Below are 19,454 nucleotides of genomic sequence, written 5' to 3'. Positions count from 1 at the left end.
TGGGGCCAGAGCCTTCCTGAGGCTCCAGAGGCTGGGCGGGGGGGGGGGGGGGGGGGGGGGGGGGGGGGGGAAGGAGGAGGAGGAGGAGGAGGAGGAGGAGGCTGCCGCCAAGGCCAGAGGACACAGCCCAGAGGGCGGGCCCAGAGTCAGAATATCTGATTCTGCTCCTGCACCTGCTCCCAGGCTGCGCAGACTCAGGCAAATCCCTTCGTCCAGGGCCCAGGGCCACAGCAGCCGCTCCGCTTCCTGAGAGCGGGTCTTGCCGCTCCGGGCTCCGCGCTGCTCCGCGTGCGTGGCTGTGGCTCTCGGTGAGCCTGCCGTTGCCTGCTCTTAAAATTCCTCTCTCACAGATGAAGAAACAGACTCAGGAAGTGCAGGAGTTGAGGAAGGGGAGGAGGAAGCCTGTGCCAAAAGCCTAGGACCCCGACCCCCGCCTTCCCTCTGCTACTACATACGAACCTTCCTGAGATGGTTTAAACCTGGGGAGCGCGGGGTGTTTTCCAGAAACGGTGCCAAGCACTTTGCACCCATTTACTCCTCGCATCCTGACTCATCACATCCCTACCTTCCGTGTCCCCTCTGAGCCGCCTCCTGGGGCTCCCCCGTCCCACCGCCCCCTCTGGCTTACTTAGTTCTTCACAGCACGTGACGATGGGAAACCCATTCACCTGCTCATGCGGGCTCTGCTCCGTGTCCCAGGACACTCGCCTCTCAGGGGCTGGGACCTTACGGGTCGGGTCCCCTGCTGTGTCCTCACACTCTGTGCCTTCTGGCGCACTGTAGGCACGATGAGTATTTGTTAAGTAAGTGAATGAGTCCTGACCAGCAAGTCTGTGGGGTGCCATGACCAGGTACGCTTGGCAGGGGAGGAACCCGGGGCCCAGGCAGGAAACAGCTTGCACGGAGTCGCGGAGTCAGCGGGTGATGGAGCGAGGATTCAGACCCAAGCAGGAAGGCTCCAGAACCTTCCGTGAGGAGTCCTAGCGGCCCCTCCCAGCTGCAAACGCGGAAGCGTGGAGATGCTTGGTCTTTATCTCAGAGGAGAGGGAGGGACCGAGCATCTCCCGGGCCCAGTACCAACCCCCTGATTGAGTGGGCCGGACTGGGAAGGAAGGCCTTTTGCTTGTTTTCACTCTCCAGGAGAGTGCAGAGGTTTGCACCCCTGTCGAGGCCGGGCTGACGGGATTAGAGGAAACAGCTGGCCCGAGCCCGTGCCCTGCGGGAGGGAGCTCACATTCCCGGGACTCGGGGAGGGAGCAGCTCCCCACAGCCCAGCCACATTCCAGGTCGGTCATTTTCTTGAGCCCAGATGTTTGCTAATGAGCTGGGGAGAGAGGCTTTCAGGCCTCTACCCCAGCCCTGGGCCCCACATTACTCGGCCCCAAGAGGCTGGCCCGGGGCCAGCAGGCTCTGGCTTCAGGCCCGTGCCCTGTGCCAGCCAGGCCTGTCGGGGCAACTGGCGCGCTGCTGCCAACCAGGTGTGTCTCTGCGAGCTCGGGGACTCTGACGTGACAGGTTCTGCCTTTCTTGCAGGGGCCCCGTCCCCCTGGCTCCCAGTGGAGTAGCATCCTCACGGCAGGCAGCCTGATGGGGAGAGGCTCGGAGGCAGCCAACAGGGTGTGGTGGGCACAGGAGCCCAGGCTTTGGACTGGTCGGGTCTGGGTTCAGGTTACAATTTGTCAGTCACTACTGGTAGGATCTGGGGCAGGTCGCTAAACTTTTCGAGGCCTCATTTTTCTCACCTCTAAAATGGGGATAATGTCGAGACCATGGTAAGGATTTGATAGGATAAAGCAGGCATAGCGCTTGGCATAATACCTGGCACATGACGGTAGCTGGTGGTATTATTGACAGGTCACCTTCCAGAACCCCTGGCCACACTGTGGTCATTCTGAGATGACCAGTCTTCCCCAGGCAGGTGTGAACTCAACACTAAGCCCCGTGTCCTTGATGAGGTGTTTGGGATTGCTCTAGAACTTCCCTGTGTTTCAGAGTTGTGGCTGAACCGTCAAGGGCTACCACGCCCAGCTTTCTGTGTGATCTGACAAGCTCACGAGGCTACAGTTAGCTTCCTGCAGTGCTGGAGTGGCTTCTCTCAAAATGCAGGCCTCCGCTCCCCCCTGCCTTGAGAAGGCTGGTGGCAGGGCACCCAGATGGCCCAGCGGGTGAGCGTCTGCCTTCAGCTCAGGCCGTGATCCCGGGGTCCTGGGATCGAGTCCCGCATTGGGCTCCTTGCAGGGGACCTGTTTCTTCCTCTGCTTGTGTCTCTGGCTCTTTCTTTGTGTCTCTCATGAATACATAAATAATATCTTTAAAAAGAGAGAGAGAGAGAGAGAGAGAGAGAGAAGGCTGATGATGGGCACAGCGGTAACTATTTCCTGAGTGTCTACTTTGCACCGGGCTGCAAGGCCAGACTTTGTGGGACAGGGTCATCCCACAGACAGTAGCTGGCCTCGTCTCCTGCTGTGTGACTTTAGGCCAGTTACTTAACACCTCTCTCTGGGTTTTGCTTCTCTCACCTATAAAATGAGAATAACAATACTGTTTATTTTATAGAATTATTGTGCGGGTGACAGGTGGCTAGAATGGGACCGGGTCCCCACTGAAGTGCTCGGTATGTGTGAGCTATTGCGATTGTCATTCCACATCCAAATACATATCATAAGATGCATTTTATATATTGTAGGGTTGGTATTATTGTCATTCTCCTGGGAACACTTATCTATGGGAGCTAATAATTATTTCCATTTAGCCAAATACATCCGGCCCCTCCTTAGGCCCTGGGGACACTGGAATAAACAGGCAATCCCTGCCTGCAAGGAGCTCTCGGTCTAATGGGGAAGAGAGACGTGCACAACCGGTGTAGAGGGGAATTGGCACAGCCGGAGGGATGGATTATGCTACCCGAGGGTCTTGGGAAGTCTTTCCAGTGTGGTGCTTGCAGAACACGTTATGGGGAGAAGAAAGGAGAAGGGAACCCCAGGCAGAGGCAACGGCATAAGCAGGAGGTAGAGGCACCGGGATGCGTCTGGGTGTGGGGCCATCAGAGCCCACCGGGAGCCCCCCAGGGTGCTCAGCCACCTGTGACATAGGTCCCCGGGCGGGAGCTTCCAGGCAGGCCGGGGTGAAATCCAGGGCCGTGCACAGCTCTGAGGGCAAAATCTCCAGGTCCCACGACTGTGTCCGGGGCTCCTCCTCTGCAGGAGCGGAGCCGTGTCCTCCTTCCCCCGAGAGCACCCGGAGCCGAGGGGGCACAAGGGCCACCCTCGAGCGCGCCCGAGCAGCTGGGCCGCGGGGGCCTGCGCTCCGCCCTCCCCGGGGGCCGGGACGAGGGAGTCGGGGTCCAGAGTCCTTCCGGGGCTCGCGCGCGCTTCTCCGGACGCTTGGACGCTGGGACCGGCGCCGGGGCGGGGGGAGGCCGGGCGGAGGGCGAGGGGCGGCGGCGTCCCGGCGGCCGGGCCCCGCGGGGACCCGGGTCGCGCCCGAGGGCGGGCAGGCTGGGAGCGCCGCGGGGCCGCGCGGAGGGGCCGCCCCCGCCTTTGTCACCGGGGCCCGGCGCTGGGAGGCCGGCGGGGGCTCCGCGGGGCTCGGGCGCGCCGTCGGGCGGGGCCGGGGCCGGGGCCGGGGCCGGGGCCGGGGCCGGGGCGCCCCCTCCCGCGGCCCGGAGGGAGCGGCCGTGCGCCCGCCCTTTCTCCGGCGCGGCCCTCCCTCCGCTGCCCCCGCCCTCGCTCCCTATTTGGAGCGGAGACACCCCTGACGTCGGAGCCGCTCGGCTCGCCGCTCCCCCGCACCGCGCGCCCGCCCGGGGCCGCAGACAGCGCAGCGCAGCCAGCCCAGCCTCGCGGGGCCGCCCCAGCGCCGCCGGCCGCCGCCCGAGCCCCCGGGGGCGCCGCCCCCCGCGCCCCGCGCCCCGCGCCCCGTGCGCCCCGCGCGCCCCCGCGCGCCCCGCACCCAGCTCCGCAGGACCCGGCGGCGCCCCGCGCGCGGTAAGTCCCGGCCGGACCGGCTCCCGGACGCTCCGGCGGCCCCGGGGCACCGAGCGCAGGGCGGGCCGGGGCGCGGGGGCAGCGCTCGGAGCTCGGCCGCGGGGCGCGCTCCCCCGGCTCCCCGCTCCCCCGGCTCCCCCGGCTCCCCGCTCCCCCGGCTCCCCCGGCTCCCCCGGCTCCCCCTCTCCCCCGCTCCCCCCGCCCCGCCCGCGAGCCGCGGCTCCTGCCTCCTTTTTGTCCGGCCGCCTGTCCCCGCGCCCCCGTCCGCCCCCTGCCCCCGTCCCTTCCTTTCTGTCCCTCCCCCGGGTCTGCCTTCGTGTCGGGTCCCCCCGCGCTCGAGCCTCTGCCTCCACGCCGTGTCTCTCGCATCTGCCCCCGGGCGCGGGGTAGCGGGGGGCTCCGTGTGTGTGCATCTCCCGGATCCCCGGGGTCGGAGGCACGAGCCCCCCCTCGTCTCCGCGGGGTTCATGAATAGTTTCCTAGACCCGGGAACCGGAGCGAAGCCCTCCCCCTCCCTTCCGCCTGCCCCCGGGGCCTGGCCTGGGTCATCCCCCTGGAATTGAGTCTGGGGCAGGGGGAGCCCGCCTTTCCGGGGGCTCAGTTTTCTTAAGAATTCCACCCCCGCGAGGCGGCCTGGACCGGGGGCCCCGCTGCCGGCCACCTGCCCGCCCTGCTCCCTGGGCGGGGCGATCCTGAGCTTTTACAAGCCGCAGGAAAGGGGGCAGCTGCCTGCCTTGGCGTGGCCAGGGGCTTGGCAGGCATCGGGGGACCGGGGCACATTTTCAGGCTTTCGGAGGCCCTCGCCCAGCTGGAGGACACCAGCCTGTAACTACGGGAACCCCAGGAAAACAGAGGTCAGGGCTGGAGGCCAAAGGCTGGGCGCTGGCGGGGGGAGGGGGGTGGGGAAGCAATTTGTCAACAAGGAGCCCCTCACCCTTTGTTACTGTGGAAACCACCAGCCTCCAGAAACTCCCCCCAGATGCTGACACTGCTTGGGTGTGGTTTGCCTTTAGTTGGGGCCAAAGAAAAGGCGCGACTGGAGCATTTGCTTGGCGACCCCTGCCCCTGTCTCCCCCCGCCCCCGCAAGCTGGACCTCTGTCTCCTGGGCCTCCGTGGAGGGGCGGAGGGGGGAGTAGGTGGTCTGCATTAGCCACGGGCCTATCCTCATTCTTTTTAAAGTGAGAGTTCAGGCTCAGTTTGGCTCCTTCTCCCCACCCCCAGCCCCAAGGGTCGGAGGCTGCAGAGTGGGCAGGGATGCTGGTGAGGTCTGCAGTGGGACTTCTGCTGAGCAGATGTGCAGGCCGGCCCTGCAGCAGCCCATTAGCATAGATTTGTTTGGGGGATAGTTTTCGGGCTGTGGGCAGGAGGGTCTGCAGGTGGGAGAGCGTCGGTCCGGGTCTGGGGGCCACAGGGTCTGGGGGCTGTGGCCGGCAAGGTGGAGCTGCCTGGGAGAGGCGGGCCGGCCTTCGGGGCATGGGCCTGGCCCTGTGTGTCCGCCCCCCGCCCCCCGCCCCCGGGACGGTCAGTTCATGCCCTGCCAGCGCTGCCGGCCCCGGGGAGGAAGGAAGCCAGCCTGGGTGAGACTGGGGTCATGGAATCACAGTGGTCCTAGCGCGCCCGAGCCGGGCTGCCCTTGAGGGAACCCGCTTGAATGGACATTCCCAGGCCACGCTCCCTATTTTAGAGGCGGCAGATGGGAGGCCGAGGGAGGCAAAGCGAATGTTCAGTGGCTCCGTCTGTGACCACGAGACTCTCCCTCGCCCAGGCGCACAATGAGTCCGTGGGTGAGCTTGGGCCTGGACTTGTCCTCGGACCCCAGAGCGGGCCGGGGAGAGCCCGCTGAGCGGAGCCGGGCCGGGGTCTGACGCCTCTTGGCCGGCGTCCCGGAGCGACCTTTCCAGCTGCACCATTCAAGGAAGTCCTTGTGCTCCGTCCAGGACCTGCAGGGACTGCCGCACCCTGGCTGAGCCCAAGCCGAGGCCCGCGGGCCCCAGAGGCCACACCCTCCGCACCAGCAGCCGGGACAGCCTGGCAGCCAGGCCCAGCCTGTTTCCTCCAGGGTGGGCTCGAGGTGGCTGATCTCTCAAGACCCTGTGCCTCAGTCACTGGCCCCAGGGTGGGAGTCTGAGCGGGGTCTCCCTCTGGGCTCCCACCCTGGCCAGTGAGCATGTGAGGCAGCACTCGACAGCTTGAAACACCCTTTCTGAGCCATCATCTTGCAGGGTTGAGTTTCCCCCTAAATCCAGTTTCATGGGGGCTGGGGCAACGCCGGATTTAGGTATTTTTCAGGACCCACCCAGGATCTGGTGGGAGGAAGTGGGGAGGGGAGGGGCACCGTTCTGGAGGCAGGAGGGTGGGGGCCGGGTTCAGGGACCCCAGGCTAGCACTAGTGGTGCTAACCTCACTGAGGCTTTATCCCGTGGCAGCTGCCCTCTGCAGACCTTTCCACGCACAGTGTGTGCCCGCTTTGCAGATGAGGAAATCGAGGCACGGAAAGTTTAAGTTGGCCGAGGTAGGCTGTGAACTTGGGTCTGTGGCAGTCAGTGGTGGAGAGTGTGTTGTGGAGAACCCAGATCCTGTGTGTTATGTGGACAGGAAAAGTGGCACAGAGGGGCACTAGGGTCATCCGATCGGTTCAGGAGCAACACACCACCAACCCCATGTGCTGGCTGGGCGAGTCGCAGTGTCCCGGATGATGGGCCCACAGGTGGAAGCCTCCATCCAGCCGGGGGGGGGGGGGGGTGTCCTATGTGGGAAAGGTGCCCAGGAGAGGTACCGGAAGCAGAGGAGAGGCTTCCTTTGCCACCAGGGATTGCTAGCCCTGCCCTCACCTGCTTCCACACCTGGCTGGTTGCTGGGAACAGTGACACCAGGGGCCGGTGTGTATGTGTGAATGGTGGGGAGTAGACCATGCTACGAGAAGATCCTGATTTACATGGCCCGAATATTCAGATTTACCCCAACGAGGAAATGGGCAGTGATTCACTTTTTATGCAAAATGGACTCTGCTCTACAAAGGGTTTCACCGAGGCTGGCCGTGGGTGGCCTGGAGGTCTCCCTTGAAACCTGGGCCCCTCCAGTGACGAGGACTTCATTCCAGGCCCTGGAATCCAGGTGTCAGGCTGGGAGGCTCCCGTCAGCCGTGTTGTTGTGGGGCTCCCTTCCCTGGGGAGTCTGGGGAGTCCTAGCTCCTAACCTGGCTGGGCCTCAGAATCATGTGGGAGCACTTGTCCGTGCTCAGGCCACACCCTGGACCTGTGGGGTCAGAACATCCAGGGCTGGGGCCCGGGCCTCTGGGTATTGACGAGCATCTCCGAGCATCTCCGGGAAGATGCTAGATTCTGGGAGGTGTGGAAACAGAGAGGACCCCAGGGCCCAACCGGGAAGCCCGTTCTTGCGACCGCCCCCGCCCCTCCTGGGGACCTTCTGAACCAAGGAGCGGGAGACAGCCCCCCAGTGGCTCTCCCGCGTTTGCTCACTGCCCTCTCGTCCCCGGTGTGAGAGCTGGGTGCTGTCCCCGTCTCCACCAGCCAGCGTCCCCTCCACTCCCCCCAGGGAACTTCCCTTCTGTGTTGTTGGCAGCCTCAGGATGCGCCTGCTGGTGGCACAAGGCCCCTGAGGATCTGGGGGGCTTGGATTTGGGAGCGGCAGTAGGGCGGTGAGAAGGCAGTCACCCCGGGCTGACGACACCCCCGATGGAACCGCGCCGCGACTCGGAGGCTCCCAGGAGCCAGGGGTTGGCCCTGGCTGGACGCTGTCACTGGGGGATCTCGTGGGTGGGGGAGTCGGGAGCGGGACTTGAATTCTGCTCCCCGGTTGTGCGAGTCAGGATGAGAGACACAGCCCGCTGGGCAGGGGCAGGGAGCTCCGGGCCTCTCGCCAACTCCGGACCATTAGGGGAGACAGAGGCCTGGAGCACGGGGACTGGTTATTAGGGTCGGGTTCTAGCCATAGGGCGTCTGCCTCCGGACCATTCCCTGGGTTCCCTGGGCGCCTTCTCTTCCTCTGTGGCCGGTGCTTTACCTTATTACTGTCCGTGTTCAAATCCTGGTGTCGTCAACCTTCACTTTGTCAGCTTGAGCATATCTCTTAAGCTCCCTGTGCCTCAGTTTCTCCCATCTGTAGAATGGGGGGCATAGCAGTGTCTAGCTCTTGGGGGGTGTCAGGACGCGGGAATGCGTACGTGTGAGAGCCCAGAGCAGTGCCCTGTCCGCAGTCCGCGGCGGCTCCTGCGCCCGTGAGACGGGCCGGCGTGCGTGGGGCTCTCAGCCTTGAAGCCCCTCTCGTTGCCGTTGCCCCTGCGGTGCCCTCAGCCGGGAGCCCCCTCCTCGCCCCATCGCTGGTAGCTCACTCTAATCCTGACTTAAGTCCAGAGTTAAGGGTCTCTCCTCCCTCGGGCCCAGCCGCCCCTGACTGCCCACCTGCACAACTCCTCCCTGGACCTCCCGGGCCAGGCTCTGGCTCTGAGGGGGCGTAGGGTCTGGGCCCCCAGCTGCCCTGCCTCACCCTCTGCTGTCTCCTCCACCGTCTAGAAGGTGCTCAGTGGACTGAGCGTCACACTGCGGGGACCCTGCATGCCTCGGGGAAGAGCATTGCTTGGCCTGACTTGCCGGGGTGTGTGTGTCTGTGTGGGGGGTGCTTGGGGCTGACCCCTTTGCAAGGCAAGGGGGGGTTGGCCTGGGGGGAACCCTCTTCCCACCCTGGCCTTCTAGGAGTCCTGTGATTTGTGGTGTGACCTTCAGGGAGGGAGGAAGAGATGAGAATCTCTGGGTGAGGCTCTTGTTCCGGAAGGAAGGTCCCACTGCTGTCTAAAAAAATTAGCTAAGTTGCTGCTTGAAAAAAACAAAAAACAAAACATAAACCAGCAAAGAAGAAAACCTGCTAGCAGAGAGCCCACCCCAGTGCGAGGGGGGCAGCAGGGATTCTTGGGGGGGTGGGTGTGAGGGTGGGCGGAACGTGGGTGCATCCCCATGGCATGCCTGTGTGGGAGAGACTTGCCCAGGTCCCCCCTGCCTCCTGCTCCAGCACCAGGAGTCTGAGGCCTGCCTCGCTTTCCCTGCGCTCTCCCAGGGGACAAGGCCTGGCCAGGGCTGGGTGCCTGCTGATTGCATCCTCCCAGCCGTCCTCCCCAGCGGTGGGGCGGTGCTCCCCATCCTACGGTTGAGGCAAGTAGGGGCAGGGAGCTGAGCTTTATTTCTGGAAGTCACACGGCTCCCAGGTGGGAGGGCCCAGGGGACTGGGGGGGGGGGGGGCCCTGCTTGTGCCACAAGCAGGGCAGTTGGCTGGAAGTCAGGGCAGCTGGCCTGGACAAGCAGACTGTGGCTCCAGCCCCCTCTGAGGGCCTGGCTGGGCCTGGCGGGTTGGCTTGCAGCCCCTGCCCCCCATCCCCCCCATCGTGGGCACCACTGGATTAGCCCTGGGCTGCTTGCTGGAGAGGCAGATGCCCTATGGCTAGAACCTGACCCTAATAACCAGTCCCCGTGCTCCAGGCCTGTGTCTCCCCTAAAAACCCACCCCTGCCCTGTCTCAGTAAGCCTGTTATTAACCCCAGCACCCCCCCAGCCCCCGCACCCCCCCAGCCCCCGCGCTGCCCCCTTAGCCTGACCCTGGCCCGTGGCTGCCATCCCCACCGCCCCCAAGCTCAGGTGCAAAGCAGACCCGCCTGGGCTGCAGGCTACTCCCCATGAACTTGCTCCTGGCCCCTCACCTCCTGGCCCAGGCCCGATCTTCCTGCCCTGTCCATCGGGTGGGCAGAGTCCCCAGGGCTGGCTGAGGTCTCTGAGGGGCCCGTCCAGCCTGGGGAGGCCCCGGGAGCTCTGGCCTGGGCGGGGGGGTGCCTGCAGGGACCCTCGTGGGGTGCTGTGGACTCAGAGCCTCACCCCCTGGGCACGGACGGAGGAGGGCCAGTGGGGTCAGGAAGCCTCCTGGACGCCCGGCTTGTTGAAAAATCAGTTAGGTTGCCAGTTGGGAAGGAGCTCATTGTATTTTGTTAGGATGTGGTTGGACTTAAACCGTGGGCTTTGCCGGCCGTCTGGTGAGCGAGACCGGAAACCTGGGGGTGAGAGCCAGGGTCGTGACACAGACGCAGGCGGGATGGGGCACACCAACCCGACTCCCCTCCTCTCCCCTTGTCGCCCCTCCCCGCTGGCTGGGAGCAGAGGAGACTGGTCTCTGCAGGGAGATGGAGCTGAGCAGACTTTCTGGGTGGAGAGCACGGTGCTGCAGACGTGGTCACAGCCCTGCAGGCTGCCCCCCCCCCCCCCCCCCCCGCACAAGCCCAGCTGAGCCACCCACCTGGGGTTCCCTGTAGGAAGGGGCAAGACCCCCGGCACCCCCGCTTCCTGGACGCTTCACCAAGGAAGTGGGCTGAGGGTAGGACCAGGCTCCCACTCTGAGGCTGGGCATCTGTGGGACAGCCCCGGGCCCTGATCCCGGTTCAGCCATGCCCGGGCCCCTCTTGGGACTGTCCCAAGGCCCGGAATCCCCGGCTGAGCGGGACCAGTTGTCGCGCCTTGGAAGCTCGCTAGCCATGCCCGCTCCCGCTCCACCCAGGACCTTCACTCCGCAAGTCCCCAGGGGGCTTGCATGGTCTGCTGGGTTTGGAAACCAGCGTCCCGAGGCGCCTCGCTCCTTTCAGAGGCGGGGACACCGAGGCCTGGTGCCCAGGGTCGCACAGCAGGTGTGGCCTGCTGGCTCCCAGTCCAGCGCCCTTTCCCGTGCCCTGTCCCCAGAGGACCCCCTTGCAGGCCCTGCCTTCGTTTCCAAGATGCCCTGACACCTCCCTCCTCCACCATTTGGAGGTAGGGGAGAGGGTGAAGCTGGGGCACCCTGGGAGAGCCCCCCCCCCCCCCCCCCCCGCTCAGCAGCGCTTTGCACACACGCTGCCCTGCAGCGCCACCTTCTGGCCGATTCTGCTTTAGCGTCTCTCATCCGTTGACGGGGTCAGGCGCGTGGCTGGTCTGCGAGGTTGGGTTGGACCTGGCAGAGGTGGGGGTGGGGGTGTAGACGCAGGGCTTGAAGCCCTGGTGGGGAATCCAGAAAAGAAATAGCCTGGGACGCCCGGGTGGCTTAGCGGATGGGCGCCTGCCTTCCGCCCAGGGCGTGATCCTGGAGTCCCGGGATCGAGTCCTGCATCGGGCCCCCTGCATGGAGCCTGCTTCTCCCTCTGCCTGTGTCTCTGCCTCTCTCTCTGTGTCTCTCATGGATAAATAAATAAAATCTTAAAAAAAAAAAAAAACAGACACAAAAAAACAAAAAAGAAATAGCCTGGTCCAGAGTTAGCTTTTTCACCTGACGTCCAGCCAGCGGAGGTGGCGCAAGAAGTCGCCGTGGGGGACGGCGGAGGTCAGCTTTCCTGGTGGCCGACACTTGGGCAGCATGCCCAGGGGACGCGCTGGGTGGCTAGCTTTTGTGTTGCCCGGAGGTCCCCCAGCATCACAGTCCCCTGCCATCCCCGCTCACCATCCCCATTTCTTAGACAAAGAAACCAAGGCCCAGACATAAAATGTTAACTTGCTCAGAACCGCACAGTTGGTTGTGACGGTGACCCCGTTCTCTACTAGCCTCCCCGCCGAGGGCTGTCGTGTGACCGTGGTGATGCCCTCCCCAGGCCCCCGGGTTAGCAGCCTCACTGTCCAGGTTCAGAAAAGAGAAATAACTTGTCCCAGGTTGTGCTTCGCTGGTAGGTAGTAGAGCGAGGATTGGAATCCGGGCAGTCGGGTGTCTCCCCACCGGCCCCCCGTCCACAGCTCCCTGGGCCCCGCTGGCCTCACCCGCAGTCTCCGCTCAGTTCTAGGGCTCTAGAGGCCGCGGGCACGATGCTTCGGGTCCTGGTCGGGGCCGTCCTCCCCGCGATGCTGCTGGCCGCTCCACCGCCCATCAACAAGCTGGCACTGTTCCCGGACAAGAGCGCCTGGTGCGAGGCCAAGAACATCACCCAGATCGTGGGCCACAGCGGCTGTGAGGCCAAGTCCATCCAGAACAGGTGGGCGCAGGGGCTGCAGGCGGAGGGGCTGAGGACAGGGGCCGGGAGGGAGGCAGAGGCCCGGGCTGCCCATCCCTGCCTCCGCCTCGGTGTCCTGGGCACAGTGACCTCTCCCCCCACAGGGCGTGCCTAGGACAGTGCTTCAGCTACAGCGTTCCCAACACCTTCCCACAGTCTACAGAGTCCCTGGTTCACTGCGACTCCTGCATGCCGGCCCAGTCCATGTGGGAGATCGTGAGTACTGCGGCCCGCCCCTGCCCAGCCTCCGCCCAGAGCCCTGGCCTTGGCCGCGGGGTTCACTAGTCAGACCCCCCGTGTACGGGTCCGGGGCTTGTGCAGGGGGCGGGGTACGGACGTGGTCCTTGCCGCCTGATGGCTTAGCAGTCTGACACCAGTGTGTACAGGACCAGAGCTCCTCCTGAAGCTCCATCCTGATGTCAGTCACATGATGAAACCCCTGTAGTGGTTTCCCATTGTCTTAAGATGAGACCAAAATCCTTGCCGTGTCCCATGGTGCCCAGCATGGCCTGGCTCACCAATCCCTTGAGCTTTGTCTCGCGTCTCTCAGCTTTATTTTTTACTTTCTTGACACTTGACATTCTTTCCAACTCTCGTACGTGCTATGCTTGCTGCCACCACGGGGCCTTTGCACATGCTCTTTCCCCTGCCTGGGATACCTTTCTTCTCCTCCTCACTCAGTTAACGTCTGTTCATTCTTCTGCCCTTAGCTCGGCGTCATTCTCAGGGCCCTTCCCTTCCCCTGAACACTGTGTGCCTCTGCTTTGACATCTGTCCCGTCACAGTTTTCCACCTGCATTGCCGTGATTTTGACAAGTCTGTTCCCCCAGCTAGACTCTGAATTCTTTGAGCCACCATGCTCAGAGCTGGGAGGGAGGGGTGCTCTGTGGAAGGAAAGACGGAGAGAAAAGGAAGGAAGGACAGGGAACAGGAAGAGCTGTGGGAAGAGTGTGGCATTAGGGGAAGCACAAGGTGCTGAAGGGGTCAGTGGGGCAGACCTAGGCTGGGCTGCGGGTTTGGGGTTGGGATTTCTGGACCCAACAGTTAAGTAGGAGTTACCTGGCCAGTTTGGGACAGGTGGTCGGGGTTGCGTTAGGTGAGGGCCTTCCAGGCAGAGGGAACAGCATGTGCAAAGCCTCAGGCAGGTCGGGCAGCTCAGAGTTGGTGGGAGTGGCACCAGGTCAGCAAGAGGCAGCCCGGAGGTCCTGGGGGGTCTTAGTAAGGAGTCTGGATTCTTCTTTGAGTGCAGTGGGGAGCACCGAGGGGAACTGTAGGCGGGGGCAGGCCACATTGGATATCCTGCCTCAGGCTGCTGTGAGGGGATGGGTAGGGAGGTGGCGGGACTGGATGTGAGGAGACACGCCGGGTGGCTCCTGCTGATGCTCACCCTCCTCCCTGCGAGGGGCCACAGAGCTACCTGGGGTACCCCACCCTGTCCTGGCTCAGGCATTCTGGGGTCTCTGGGATGGTGGGTCCCATGAGGAGTAGGCCCTTGGGAAACAGGTCTTCCCTTCTGTCCCATCGTCCCCAGGTGACCTTGGAGTGCCCTGGCCACGAGGAGGTGCCCAGGGTGGACAAGCTGGTGGAGAAGATCCTGCACTGCAGCTGCCAGGCGTGCGGCAAGGAGCCCAGTCACGGGCTGAGCGTCTACGTGCAGGGCGAGGATGCGCCGGGCTCCCAGCCGGGCCCCCGTCCCCACCCTCACCCTGGAGGGCAGACCCCTGAGCCCGAGGATCCCCCCGGGGCCCCCCACGCGGAGGAAGAGGGGGCCGAGGACTGAGGCCCCAGCCCTTCCTCCCCTCTCGTCCCCTGTGGAATGCTGGGTCTCACCCGTGGGGGAGCGGTGGGGAGGAAGGCCGAAGCCCCCCTTTGGCACTGGATGGACTCGGATTCAGACTTGGACTTGGAATGCTTTCCGGTTGCCATGGAGATCTGAAGGGCGGGGTCGGGGCCAAGCCGCACAATTTAATATATTCAAGAGTGAGGGGAGGTAGCGGAGGTCTTCAGGGTTCTTTTTCGGAGTGGGGGGGCGGTTCTCTTCCTTTCTGCCTCCTAGAGATGTGCCTTGGGGGGAGGGAGGTTGGCTAAGCTGCTGAGGTGGGCATCAGGTCCTCACAGCTCCCGGTGGGGCAGGGCCCCTGGGGTGCAGAGGGTGGAGTGGGGGTGGGGGGCCCTGAGCTAAGGGCGGCGACCTTGTCCACAGCAGCCTTGAGGGAGGGGCTGGGTCCGGCCAGGAAGACCCCTGGCCAAAGCTCTAGCCCCATAGGCCTCCCCCAAAGCCTCCCATCCCCAGGGCAGCCTCTCCCCAGTGGCACCAAAGTGGCCCTCCCTCGATGGCGTGCTCAGGAGTCAGGTCTGGGCAGGACCCTGCTGACTCATGGCCCTGCAGCCTGGAGCCAGGCTCTCGGGCTTCCTTGGCTTTCCAGGGGGTGGAGGAAGGCCAGGGAGGAGCTTACTTGGGCTGGGGGGGAGGGGAGGACTCCCAGAGCATCTCTTGAGTACCCCTCCCCATCCCAGATGCTAGTGCCTCCCACTGCCCCCCCAAATTGGACCCCACAGAAAGCTGATGGAGCCAGCCTTCCCCTCCTGGGGGGCTCTTCCTAAATATCTGACTGGTGTGGAGGCTCCAGGGAGGGCCCCGGGTGGGATGGACCCTGGCTGAGCCTCAAGAAACGAGGAAGAGGAGGGGGGAGGGCTCCTGGCGGCCAGTGTCCCCACAGCTCTCCCGGCACCCAGTTCCCACACCTCCCTCCCAGCTGCACTTTAACCCAGAGGGGGAGTGGGGTCCTGGGGACAGGGCGGGTGAGTCTGCTCCTCTGTCCCCGGGGCGCCGGCAGCTCCCCCAGCCCCTGTCCCGGGGGTGCCCCGGCCCGTCCTCACGGCTGTTCCGACAAGAGCTTCTGGAGCTTGTAACGAGTAGATTGTTTCCCTGAGTTTTCTCATGAATAAATTCGTTCAATGCTTGTGTTCTCTTCCTCACTGGGTGGCTCTGCTGACCCAGGGTCCCCCAGCGGGGCCACGGGGAGGGGGTCCGGCTGCACAGCGAGCCCCCCCCCCCCCCCCCCCCCCCCGGCAGCCCGCCCTGCGGCCTGGCGCTCCTCACACGTCCCTCCTGTGTGGTGCGCCCGAGGCTCCTGCCTCCCTGGCTCCCACCTCTTTCCTTGGGCACCCATTTCTGGCCTTGTATAGACACCTTGGGTGGGCCTCCAGACCAGGCACTTCCAACCTTCACCCCTGGTCCCCTTGGGCCTGCCTCATGTCTCTTCCCCCTCACAGTGACTCAGCATCAGCCTTTCTCTAGACCCCAGCCTAGCCTGGCCCAGAAAAAGGGGAAAGAGACAAAACCGGTGGTTATAGATGAATATACAAGTGGGGTGCAGTGGGGTGCTGTGCTAAGTACTTTACACAGAGGAACGCACTCAGTCCTCAGCACCGGCCCGTGATGCGGATATTGCCTGCGCCGTACAGAGAAAGCATCTGAAGTGGCCAGCGGTGGTCCTCCGTCCAGGGCCAGCGGTTGACGACGGCAGCCTCAGGCCTCGAGCCCAGGCCTGGTCACTGCTGTCGGGATCACCTTAGCGGTTGTCACTTGTCCACCTCCTACTCTGTGCCAGGTGGGTGCCAGACTGTCTCACAATGACCTGTGGGTTGGGGATCTTTACCCCCATCCCATTTGGTCCCCCCGAATTCTCCATCATTGAGAACAGCAGGGCCTGTGGGGTGGCTGAGGGCCTCGACCCTTTCTTCCTCACGTCCAGGGCTGTGAACACCACTACCAGGCAATTCACGTGTATTATTTCGAATCTGGAAAATCCTTTTGCGCCTAAACCCGTTTATGTTATGCTGCCGGCGTGCTGCTGTGCCTGGGCCCGCAAGCCGCGGCACCCACATTTCTAATCTAGGGGCCCTCTGGTGGCTCGGTTGTGTACCGCACGCATGACTTCCTCGCGACACCGCGTCCCCTCCGGGCGGCTCTGCGCTGTTGGGCAGGTGGACGGCGCCCCCTGCAGTTGTGCGGACATAACCATCCCCCGGGGCCCTGACGTGGAGTTGGCCTGGAGAGGAGGACACGTCCTGCCGGCAGACTTCAGTGGCCCCCAGTCTGGTAGGGACAAGGCCTGGTCGTCTTCGCGGCCATTCTACACGCCTGGAGGTGAGGCCCGACCTGAGGGCGCAGAGAAGATGCTGTGGGGCTTCTGGGGACTCCAAGACTCCAGGTCCCCCTGAGGCCCTGTGCCCGGTGCTGGACCCCTGAGAAGCAAGCCCCGCGTTGGCAGGATGACTCTTGGTCAGGAGCCGCCTGCATCCTGTGTTGGAACCAGGCACGGGTGACAGAAATGAAGAGTCCCCTTGGGAGGAAAGCAGGAAGGTGGGCTGGCGTGGTGGTGGCACGTCTGGAAGGCCAGCCAGTGTTCAGACTTCCGACTTTGCAGAGCCCAGAGGGGCCTGCGCAGAGCTGGGTTTCCCGGAGAGTGGAGACGGGCGGTGGTGACTGCAACAGTCCAGGCCGGGGCCTGAGACCCAAGAGGCTGGGGCGCTGGGGACACGGGGCCAGGCAGGAGGGCGCCGCTGATTGGATGCGGGAGCAGCAAGTGGGCGGAGCCAGGTGTGAGCCAGACACTTGTGCCCGCATGCCAACGGGCCTCAGATGGGGCGTAGTGACTCTGATTTGCCTCTCTGCCAACCTCAAGCTGCACCCCCAAGAAAGCCCAGGAAAAACATTGCAGATCCTCCCCTAAGCCTCGCTCCCGCTGCCCCTCAGCAAGGGAGCAGAGACCTGAAATCTTTAGGAGGGAGGAACCTGACAGCACAGGCCCCTCTGCAAGGGCCGGTAATTAGCACCAGCTGACCCCCCTTGTTTGCCTACATGGAGCCTACGACCCCCAGCTCGTTTTCTTCCCCTGCTCTAAGCCTCTGGGAATCCCCAGTCAGCCTGGGTTCAGATCCGGGGCCACTTCTAGCTGTGTCACCCTGGAGCCGGGTCAGTTAAGCCCCCTGAGGTTGGGTTTGCCCGTCTGCAAAACGGAGACCAGTGACCACACCTCTCTCACTCCCGGGGTCCTGGTGAGCTTCACATAAATTAAGGGACAAGTGGAGCTTGGCCCAGTGCCTGGTGGGTAGCAAGACCTTGAAAAATGCCAGCGGTTGAGGCACCTGGCTGGCTCAGTTCGGAGAGCCCGTGACTCTTGATCTCAGGATCTTGAGTTCAAGCCCCACATTGGGTGTGGAGCTTACATTACAGAACAAAACACACGCAAGAAAAATGCCAGTTGACAGCGTAATGATTTTTTTAATTGTATTTATTAATGAGAAGCACAGAGAGAGGGGCAGAGACACAGGCAGAGGGAGAGGGAGAAGCAGGCTCCACGCAGGGAGCCTGACGTAGGACCCGATCCCGGGCCTCCAGGATCACGCCCTGGGCTGAAGGCGGTGCCAAGCTGCTGAGCCACCCGGGCTGCCCGACAGCGTAATGATTGAGAACGAATGATTGGGTCACAACTGCTGCTGGCGAGGCTGATAGTTTTGTTCATTCATTCACTGAACAGATGTTTGTTGAGAGCCCATTATGTGCTGAGGATACGGCAGTGAACGGAACAGACAAATCCCCGACCTCGGGGAGTTTTTTTTTTTTTTTTTTTTTTTTAAATTTTTATTTATTTATGATAGTCACACACACACAGAGAGAGAGAGAGAGGCAGAGACACAGGCAGAGGGAGAAGCAGCTCCATGCAGGGAGCCCGACGTGGGATTCGATCCCGGGTCTCCAGGATCGTGCCCTGGGCCAAAGGCAGGCGCTAAACCGCTGCGCCACCCAGGGATCCCGACCTCGGGGAGTTTATCCAGTTAATCAACGCCTTCTGCGACAGCAGCTCTGAGCAGGCCTCACAGCCTCCCCGGATCGCGGTGTCTCCACCCCCGTAATGCGGAGCTCGGGTGGGCCTGGAGGTCCGGGGCAGAGGACTTCTGAAGAGTCAGCTGTTCCATCGTGGCATCAGCTTTTTCCTCCAGAGAGGGAGCTCCCCGTGGCTAGAAGTAAGCAAGCAAAGGCCTCTGAGCATCCCCGAAGGTCCCTATCTACCCTGAGAGGTTAAGGAAATCTAGGGCTTTATGATTCATGACAAATATGATAAACGTAGGAGCACACACACAACTCTTGAGGGCCGCCCGGGGGGCTCCGTGGTTGAGCGTCTGCCTTTGGCTCAGGTCATGATCCCCATTCAGGGATCGAGTCCCGCATCCGGCTCCTTGAGAGGAGCCTGTTTCTCCCTCTGTCTATGTCTCTGCCTCTCTCTTGTGTCTATAGTGAATAAATAAATAAAATCTTAAAAAAACAACAAATTTTTGAGAAGTTCTTAAAGTCAAGATAACAGTGTGGCCACAAGGTGGCACCACCACCCAGGCCCAATCTTGGAAAAAAAAAAAATTATAGTTAAGGGGCGCCTGAGTGGTGCAGTGGGTTATGCGTCTGACTCTTGGATTTGGCTCAGATTGTGATCTCAGAGTCGTGAGATCAAGCTCCTGTCGGACTCCACGCTCAGTGCGGAGTCTGCTTACGACTCTCTCCCTCTCCCTCCAGAGTGCATGGGCTCTAACAAATAAATAAATCTTTTAAAAAATTATAGTTAAGTACAGATCATAATAAAACAAATGTCTGTGAAGCTGTCACAAGTATCAACAAAGTTGTCATTTTTTTTAATAGGCCTTTAAAAAAAATAAGGCCCCAAGAGCACAGAGCCAGTAAGCAACAGCAACGGGATTCCAAGTCTGATCTTTAGGATTTTTTCAGCCTGGTGCTTGATATCCTGTCCTCTGGGGCAGGGCAGAGATTTTCACAGGGGTGTCACATGGGAGGGAGGACAGGCCTCCTTCTCCTGCTTTCATGGACTATCCGTGGGCACAACTGGGACTCTAGGCCCCAAAGGGTGGTTTGGGTGTGGATGGGGCACTGCAGGGTCTTCAAGTTTTTCTGTCTTGGGTGCTGGACAGTCCCGAATTTCAGTTCCATGGGGTCTCTTGCTGCTGGTGACCTTGGGTGGGGCCTTCGGCCTCTCTGAGCCCCAGTTCAACACCTACTTGTCAGCATTATTGTAGTGGTAGGAACAAGGGGATAAAGCCCCCGGAACTAACAGGAATTGTACACATGGGAGGTACGACTTTTCTGTTTCTGCGGAGGGAAAAACACCCCCTTCCCCTTATTTTTTTTAAATTTTTTATTTATTTATGATAGTCACACAGAGAGAGAGAGAGAGAGGCAGAGACACAGGCAGAGGGAGAAGCAGGCTCCATGCACCAGAAGCCCGACGTGGGATTCGATCCCGGGTCTCCAGGATCGTGCCCTGGGCTAAAGGCAGGCGCCAAACCGCTGCGCCACCCAGGGATCCCACCCTCTTCCCCTTAGATTCCCTTTTGTTGCTCTTCATTTTCTTTTTTTCTTTTCTTTTCTTTTTTGTTTTTAAAGATTTTA

The 19,454-nt window shown here is 62.2% G+C and overlaps 1 protein-coding gene and 1 long non-coding RNA gene across 6 annotated transcripts in view; one reads left to right on the top strand and one right to left on the bottom strand.

Moving 5' to 3' along the window:
• NBL1 (NBL1, DAN family BMP antagonist) overlaps positions 1 to 14,952 on the top strand; it is a 62,543-nt gene extending 47,591 nt beyond the window's left edge. For 2 of the 5 annotated variants that reach the window (XM_049106478.1, XM_025446995.2), the window contains exons 2-4: positions 11,777 to 11,971; positions 12,094 to 12,205; positions 13,521 to 14,952. In XM_049106478.1, the coding sequence (XP_048962435.1) occupies positions 11,805 to 11,971; positions 12,094 to 12,205; positions 13,521 to 13,769 (528 nt within the window). In that variant the 5' untranslated portion in view covers positions 11,777 to 11,804 and the 3' untranslated portion in view covers positions 13,770 to 14,952. Of the gene's footprint in view, positions 1 to 3,835; positions 3,987 to 4,690; positions 4,841 to 5,445; positions 5,565 to 11,776; positions 11,972 to 12,093; positions 12,206 to 13,520 lie in introns of those variants that run through there. The other 3 variants (XM_025446997.3, XM_025446996.3, XM_035713456.2) reach the window with 3 other exon arrangements.
• On the bottom strand, positions 11,409 to 13,527 carry LOC125754476 (uncharacterized). The gene is made up of 2 exons (XR_007408807.1): positions 13,049 to 13,527; positions 11,409 to 12,873 (listed from the first exon to the last, which is right to left on the bottom strand). It is a non-coding gene; the product is annotated as an uncharacterized LOC125754476 (long non-coding RNA).
• Positions 14,953 to 19,454: the final 4,502 nt, after the last annotated feature.

This window comes from Canis lupus, chromosome 2 (genome assembly GCF_003254725.2).
Source record: "Canis lupus dingo isolate Sandy chromosome 2, ASM325472v2, whole genome shotgun sequence".
NCBI classification, from domain to species: Eukaryota; Metazoa; Chordata; class Mammalia; order Carnivora; family Canidae; genus Canis; species Canis lupus.
Note: the sequence above shows the minus strand (reverse complement) of the source record. Positions and strands in the feature narration are given on the sequence as shown.